Source organism: Etheostoma cragini, chromosome 4 (assembly GCF_013103735.1).
Source record: "Etheostoma cragini isolate CJK2018 chromosome 4, CSU_Ecrag_1.0, whole genome shotgun sequence".
Classification (NCBI taxonomy): domain Eukaryota; kingdom Metazoa; phylum Chordata; class Actinopteri; order Perciformes; family Percidae; genus Etheostoma; species Etheostoma cragini.
In genome coordinates this window covers 14,360,380-14,368,802 of record NC_048410.1, presented here as the reverse complement: position 1 = coordinate 14,368,802, position 8,423 = coordinate 14,360,380, and the positions used below count along the sequence as shown (strand labels likewise).

At 42.1% G+C, this 8,423-nt stretch overlaps 1 protein-coding gene across 1 annotated transcript in view; it reads left to right on the top strand.

Annotated features, from left to right (window-relative positions):
• Positions 1-167: 167 nt before the first annotated feature.
• nuak2 (NUAK family, SNF1-like kinase, 2) overlaps positions 168-8,423 on the top strand; it is a 9,916-nt gene continuing 1,660 nt past the window's right edge. The window contains exons 1-5 of the mRNA XM_034869261.1: positions 168-665; positions 5,773-5,893; positions 6,451-6,602; positions 7,698-7,763; positions 8,087-8,339. Of these exons, the coding sequence (XP_034725152.1) occupies positions 429-665; positions 5,773-5,893; positions 6,451-6,602; positions 7,698-7,763; positions 8,087-8,339 (829 nt within the window). The 5' untranslated portion in view covers positions 168-428. The remainder of the gene's footprint in view (positions 666-5,772; positions 5,894-6,450; positions 6,603-7,697; positions 7,764-8,086; positions 8,340-8,423) is intronic.

The window sequence follows — 8,423 nt, the reverse complement described above, 5'->3', positions numbered from 1 at the left end:
GCTCTGTGTGCATGCGCGCTCCCGCGGCCAGGGGATACAGATCCTGGCGGGGATAAGTACATTGGCACGACACCGGCACCGCCTGGTGTGACCAATCAAACGCTCCCCTGTGTACCTGAAACGCCCCTAAACTATTAGACGTGTCTTGTTGCTGGCTGAGCTAGCTCGTGTTGTTGCAGCACGCTGTTGTTAGTAAGTCTCAGCGCTACAGAGGACACAGACACTTTTTTGTGTGTCTGCAACATTTACTTGTAGTAATTTGTTACACAGCCGGAGGTGGAGAAGTCCATTACACTTTCATGTCAATTGTACCTGAGCGTCTTTGGGAGCAACTATTGGTCCGACATCGACAGAGCTCCGCACAGAGGAATGCAAGTTAACAACGATAACTTACCTGAGTCCGAAAATACGCCGAGTGTTGTGTCAGGATGGAGGGCTTACATTTTGCCCGTCTTTCGTCAAACCGTAGGCCATTTTTGGGGTCATTTTCACCCGGTGAAAATGCGCCTGTTGGGAAAGCTCTGTCCCAGGTGACCGTGAAAAGACAAGCCGTGAAGAGACACCACCACAAACACAACCTGAAGCACAGGTACGAGTTTCTGGAAACCCTTGGAAAAGGAACCTACGGCAAAGTCAAGAAAGCCAAGGAAAGATCCGGTAGACTGGTAAGGACTGCTATTTTTACTTTCCCATCGGCCACTTATGTTTCGAAATTTAGAAGACGTAACTTTACTGTCTGCACACAGGTAGACAACATGGATTTTATTTGCTGGTTCTACATTTATTATTCAACATTGGCTTCAAGTTTCTCCCTGTAAAGAGCCTGCATTGTAAACTAATAATTGTGTTACTGTGTCTGCTGCTGGCCTTTGGTAGTTGACAAACCAGCTTATATTTGCCTAAGGCTTTATTGTGTTTGTTTTGAGGGGGGTTGCTCTTAGTTTTCTGAACACTGCATCCTGTCTCTGCATTTAAAGATCTCGGCATAGCTGTTTTAATGTATTGTGAATTTCAATCATACAATCTAAGCATTTTTATTCGGGCACTCTGTTTGGTTACAGCGTTGGAAAGTACAGTGTTTTAGTCCTCTGTGTGAACAAAATTAAAAGGATATGGTACTCTATAATTATTAGTATTTTCACATCATGATACCAGTTACCACGTAGCTGCGCTGTGTCTCATATCTTAGGCCTAAGTTATTTGTGGTGTATTGAAGTAGTTTCATTTAACAACAAAAGCAGTACTTCTGTTTCATCCAACAAAGACAGAAGCCTAAATTGATTCCTGGAAATCTGTCACAACACATACGATATTTTACATAGTTGCTTCCCATTGGCAAGAGAACAAAGGAAAAGCATTTCATTGGAAAGACTGAGTGACTTTCTCTGCAGGGAATTTCAAACAGGAAAGTTAGGTAACTTTCTTTCTGAGATAAAGAAACCACCTACAACTATCCTTCTAGGTGGATTCCAGTTCCTTGTGACCTAATTTCCTAAGGGGAAAAAGGAGGTATTTACAACAGACTGGACCGAGATAAACCTTTTAAAGAGACATAGTAGTTGGCAAACGCATGTCCTTTTATTATTTCTCTATTGTCTATCCCAATAATAAATGTTAATAGTCTCACATGTATATCATTAAACGTCCACAAATAGATGATATATCTCCTTGTATGATGGTAGACTTGCCTTTGCTGTGACACATCGATATAAAGCAATACAATTTAACTGCACCACAAACACTACAGCCCATAACATGGCCATAAAGTTCAATCAACACCTTTCTAAAGCAGTTTAAACTAAACTAAACCATGTAACCTTCATGGAGGTTTACTGCATGGCTCTTGTATTGGACTGCATTCGGTCTAACTAGGTGTACCTAATAAACTGGTAACTGAGTGTATGTTTGTGTACATTTTACAAACCGCTATACACTTTTTATAATTTGCGTTCAGCTAGATCATTTATCTTTGTTGCCATAACCCAATGTATCGCACATTTAAACTTTTGACGTGGAGAAGCAGCGGCTCTACACCGAGCTCCTGAAGGACGACTGAGCTTCTCACCCTATCTCTGAGAGACGCCAGCCACCTTCCTGAGAAAACCCATTTTGGCCCCTTTTGTACCCTGAATCTCGTTCTTTCGGTCATGACCCTGCCTTCATGACCATAGGTAAGGGTAGGAACAAACACTGACCGGTAGATCGTAAGCTTTGCCTTCTGGCTCAGCTCTCTTTTCATCATAACGGTGCCATAAACTGAATGTAATACTGCACCCGCTGCTCCGATTCTCCGACCAATCTCACGCTCCATGGTCCCCTCACCCGCAAACAAGACCCCAAGGTATTTAAACTCCTTCACTTGGGGTGAGGACTCATTCCCTACCTGAAAGAAGGCACTCCATCGGTTTCCTGCTGAGAACCATGGCCTCAGATTTGGAGGTGCTGATCCTCATCCTAGCTGCTTCACACTCGGCTGCAAACCGATCCAGCTCGTGCTAAAGGTCACGAGCCACCAAACTGCAACCCCTCCCCACCCCGACTACGCCTCGATATCTTGTCCATAAATATTACAAACAGGATTGGTGACAAAGTGCAGCCCTGGCGGAGGCCAACCCTCACCTGGAACGAGTCTGACTAATTGCCGAGAACCCGGACACAGCTCTCGCTTTGGTCACACAGAGATTGGATGGCCGTGAGAAGGGACTGCATACTCCGCAGCACCTCTCACAGTTTTTCCCGCGGGACCCGGTCATACGCCTTCTCCAAATCCACAAAACACATGTAGACCGGTTGGGCATACTCCCAGGCTCCCTCCAGGATCCTTGCGAGAGTGAAGATCTGGTCCGTTGTTCCACGACCTGGACGGAATTCGCGTTGTTCCTCTTCAACCTGAGGTTTGACTATTGGTCAAACCCTCCTTTCCAGCACCTTGGAGTCAACTTTACCAGGGAGGCTGAGAAGTGTGATACCCCTGTAATTGGCACACACCCTCTGGTTCCACTTTTTGAAGAGGGGAACCACCACCTGGGTCTGCCACTCCTTAGGCACTGTCCCAAACTTCCACACCCGCTGCTTTGCCTCTTTCACGGCAGAGGCTGCACCCCTGCAGGCCCGTCGGTACCTTGAACTTGCCTCCAAAATCCTATGGGATCTCACATCCCGGAAAGACTCCTCCTTTTAATGGGATAGCTTCCCTGACCACCGGTGTCCACCAGGGAGTTTGTGGGTTACCGCCCCTTGAGGCACCTAAGACCCTAATACCACAGCTCCCTGCCGGAGCTTCAGCAATGGAAACTTTGAACATTGTCTACTCAGGTTTAATGCCCCCAGCCTCCACAGCTGAAAAAGCTCCGCCGGAGGAATGAGTTGAAAGTCCGTCAGACAGGGGCCTCCTCCAGACGTTCCCAATGTACCCACACTACCCGTTTGAGCTTACCAGGTCTTTCCAGAGTCCTCCCCCCATTACACATTTAATTAGGCAATGCAAATTATAGGCACATTATCAAAAACAAAAAGGCAAACAAAGAATGCAAATGCATTTGTTTTGCAGGCTGATACCTCCAGATACAGTGACACATCAACAAAAAAACACAGAAAAACGGATACCTGACCAAGAAATGAACTTGCTTTTGCCAGGAAGTCTGCCAGGTCATGGTAGTCACAAGTATTCTTTGTTGAAAGGTCATAGTTGTTATTAGTGAAAGCATTTTGAAGTCAAGGAAGTAAGAGTCAGGAATCCCCCTTTTGTACCTGCACTAAACAAGTAGTAATACAAGTCCAGCCTTGTCATTACACACCCATCTCTGCTCTTACACTGTCTGACATGACTCGCTGCTGCTGCACTTTGTTTTTATAGGATATGAGTTGGTGTCAAACATTTCTCCCTACAAGCGGCTTCCTGGTCATCATGCATCAAACCCATGTTTAAATGTCAAAATACTGATTAGCCCAAATGTCTGTCTGTGAATTCAGCAGTTGGCATATAATGAAAACAAGAGAAACATTATTTTTGCTTTGTTGTTGTCTATCTACCTTTAGTATTGACAACACAATGCACAAAGATATGTAATTTGACACGGAGCGTGACACAACACAAAGCATGGCTTCATCTTGCGTGTGATGTGGCACAACAGCTGTTCCCATTATCTCCATGCATATGTTTGATTACATAACCCAATTAGGTGGGTGGTTTCAGCACACATTGATTGTAGGATTGACCTCCCTACATCACATGTATCCTTTATGTATCCTCAATTAAACACCTTGATTGGGTTGGACCAGCTGTTCAAAAAAACATTATTACTAAGTTTGTGGGGAAAGTCCTTAAGTTCTTAGTGGCAATTAGCTAGTTTAAAACCGTGATTTTCTAAATCGGGTTGCACTACTAAAAGGCATGTCTCAACTTGTAAAAGTGTTGGTTGCTAGGAAACATTGGTAGTTGCAACCAAAAGTTATCTTCAGTATGGAATGTTTTGGTCTTTTAAAACAAAAAAACACAACTTCAAAGTTGAAAGATAATACATTTTTTATATATATAAAAGCTAACGTTAGGTTCGTCAGTTGGATCAGTTAGCTACGCAACAGTTACATCTGAAACTGTTTTTAAAATGCAAGAGCATGGTTTTGTTGGTACAGGAAGTGATATCAAACAGGAAAATATCAAATATTTTAACCTCCGGGACTATTGCGTTAAACAAACAGACAGTAACAAAAACCACTCACACAGATAATCACACATGGGTGTAAACTCATCATGGGTGAGAGTTCAGCCCGTCTGACAGCTATGCAAACAAATGCTTGAAACCACCGTTTCCCAGAATCAAGAAAAAGGTCTTTGTGGCGTGAATACAGTGCTGACCCAGAGGAGCAGCAAGGCCAGACAGTGACTCATGATGGGAGACAGTTGTCTTGAAAGATATGAAAAGTCGTTGCTTTACTCACTTCTCATGTGTCTGTAACCTTGATGGTTAGAAAGGAGAGGAAACAAGGACACCCCACCACCAGTGCCCCTCTGGTGCTTCGTGACACCCTTCAACATTGGGGTAGACTGATGACGCACTCAGTGCACAGAGGAATCTCAGGCATCTGAGTTTCAAATAGACAAACTTTTCTAAAGCTTGGGTGTGATGTCCCCCCCCATTTAAATTAACCTTCTTCTTTGAGTCAGACTAACAAGATTTCTGTCTCGTTAGAAACAACATACTGTAGCGGAGTTTTTGGTTCACTGCCCATTGTTCCTCTCAGAAAAGGACAAGCTTCAGATGGAAGGCAATTTTTAATAAATAACTGTTAATATAATTATAATTCGTTAAGGTTAGTTTTTTGATTTGTTATGCTATATAGATGGGCCTAATCTATTGCATTGTTACTGATCTGCAGTGCATCTGCTGACCATTACGTTGTTGTTTTTGAGCAAGATTTATGTAACTCCTTGAAGCAATAAAATACACATTATTTTTCTTAAATAATTAAAAGTTGGATTAATTAGAAATAACACTTTTTTTGTACATTCCAATACCTTTTTTAAGGGGTTTGCTGCTGCAGCCTCGCTTGGTCTCGTATGATTAGTAGCCTATGTTGGCTAATGTGGTCCTTTTACACGGTTTTAACAATAACTGCAGTCTGCTGTTCATTAAATGTTTCACTACTGCTTTAAAGTAACTTTGACTCTGTAAAACTGTTTTTTATTGATTAGTCTCTGGAATCAATCTCACTTGGATCTTACTTTTCCAATAAGTATGCAAAGTAAATATTATTTTTTTCTTTTGTAAGGTTGCCATAAAGTCAATCAGAAAGGAAAAGATCAAGGATGAGCAAGACCTGGTTCATATTCGCAGGGAAATTGAGATCATGTCCTCCCTCTGCCAACCGCACATCATCACCATATATGAAGGTACAGTATAAATGTGTGTTTGGGTTTAGTTTCATCATTCACCTTTCAGAGGTGACTAAAATCTCCCACATGCACCGTGAAACATGATACCTGGAAAAAGACATCCCTCAATCGGTCTCTAAATGACATTTAGAATTTGGTCACGCAAGTCTTTTGTGCAGAAGGCTGATGCCATGTTACATAATCGCCGATAACCCGTCGCAATCTGTCAGCGCTGCAGGATCATGTGCACAGCCCTGTGACTTCCAGTGCCCCTCACGCCTGATGAGATGGCCATCATTCAGTGTTTGTCCACCCCAATGCATGTTTGTTTGCAATAAAGTCATTATGGGGCCCAGTTTTCCTTAATCAATGAACAAAGGGTTGTACATGAAGATCTGTAATCTGTTTTATTTGCAGACATGTCCTTTATTTGAAACGTGTGCTTGTACTGTAAAAGGCTTCGCACAGTCCTGATAATCTAATTTCAGTTCCATTTCAGTGATGAGTTGGTTATGAAACCTTTTAAAAGCCTAAAAGGAGTTCTTATATATATTTATATTTTTTAAATATTTCAGTGTTTGAGAACAAAGACAAAATTGTGATTGTGATGGAGTATGCCAGCCAAGGAGACCTGTACGACTACATCTGTGACAAGAGGAAAATCTCTGAACAGGAGGCCAGGCACTTCTTCAGACAAATTGTATCAGCTGTGCACTACTGCCATCAGGTAAGGCAGTCTGTCTCAATCCAATGCTTTTGTACAGAACATGTAAAGTTGTTTATCATTTTTTTATATATCACTTTTTTATAATCCTGGTCATCAAGCTTATCAATATGTGTGCATTCATAAGTCTAGAAGATAACTAAATAATAACTAAAGCTGTAGCTATGGTAGAGTATCATTGAGAATGGCCTTATAAGGCAGAGCTCCAATCAGACTAGCTGCTCCGCTTGTTATTCTTTTCCAGGGCGACGGCACCCCCAAAGTTACATAATGGGCATTACTTACTGTGAGCCTGCTGATCTGAACAGGGAGGCTGTGAGAACAATGTAGGGGGAAATGAACAGTTGGTCTGTAGAAAGCTAGCATCAGGGCTAAAGGCCAGCCGTCCCAACACACACACACACACACACACACACACACAATCAGTTGTTGCTGTGTAATCACAAACGTTTACGTCACACTATATTTTAGTCAAGCTGTTCAGCACTTTGCAGAGCTTTTATACATGTTTGCTGGGCAGTATTTATAGAGTGAATGTCATTATGTGTTAACCATCTGTCTTAATTTCACTTTTATTGAGTGCTGATGTCTGGTTAAATATTACATTTTCCATGTTGGAAGCAGTCAGGCTTCTGATCTAAACACTTTTTTTTTTCTTTTCTTTTTCTATCGGTTATGTAAAGTACAGTGATGAACTCCAAAGTGCTGCACGCAATAGTTTCTTCATGACTGCATCTTAACAATAACTGATTGCTGCTACATAACACAACCTACAAACAATGCATCCATTGCTACAAGCAGTGTCCATACGTAAGAAGTAGTTGACCTGCATGTTTGAAAGCAAAACACATTACAACTGTGCTTGCCCCAAAGGCATGCCCCCCTATGGAGAGGAGGACAATGAGGCATAGCTGACGTACCAGAAAAAATCTTCCCTCTGAAAAGAATGTGTTCTGACCCAGTAAAGACTTTTTATATAATATAGACAATATAGACAACCTTATATAATATTGACATGCCTGAGTGGAGATATATCATTCTAAAAAATAAGGTTATGCAGAAAAAACTGATTCTATTTTTTCTCTCTCTCTCTCTTAGAATGGAATAGTACACCGGGACCTGAAACTGGAGAATATTTTACTAGATGGCAACGGCAATGTTAAGGTATGCATACGGGACATGTTCCAACACGTTCACACACAGGGCTCACGGGCCTAAAAGTCTACCGTTTTGGGGTATTTCATTTTTGTAAGGTTTTGGATCATAAATGACAGCAGATGGTGGTAATATGAAAAAACATTGTCATTACTTCTTGCACAAGTTCTTGTGAAGGAAGAGATTCACTATGCAATCTTTAAAATCAGGATTATGTGTGAATAATTCAATGATTTATAGTGACGCATGGAAGAGGTTCATTCTTTACAGTAATCTGATGATGATATATAATGAGTGTTGCTCAGCTTTATGTTTACTACTTGTTCTTGCAGATCGCAGACTTTGGGCTGTCAAACCTCTACCACGGTGATGAGTATCTACAAACCTTTTGCGGCAGCCCTCTGTATGCTTCCCCAGAGATTGTCAATGGACGGCCATACCGTGGGCCAGAGGTTGACACTTGGTCTCTCGGTGTGCTGTTGTACATTATGGTTCATGGCACCATGCCTTTTGATGGAAACAACCACAAGGCATTGGTTCAACAGATAAGCACTGGAAACTATTGTAAACCCAAAAATCCCTCTGGTGAGACTTTTTTTTCCTCTCTCTCTCTCTCTGTGTGTGTGTGTGTGTGTGTGTGTGTGTGTGTGTGTGTGTGTGTGTGTGTGT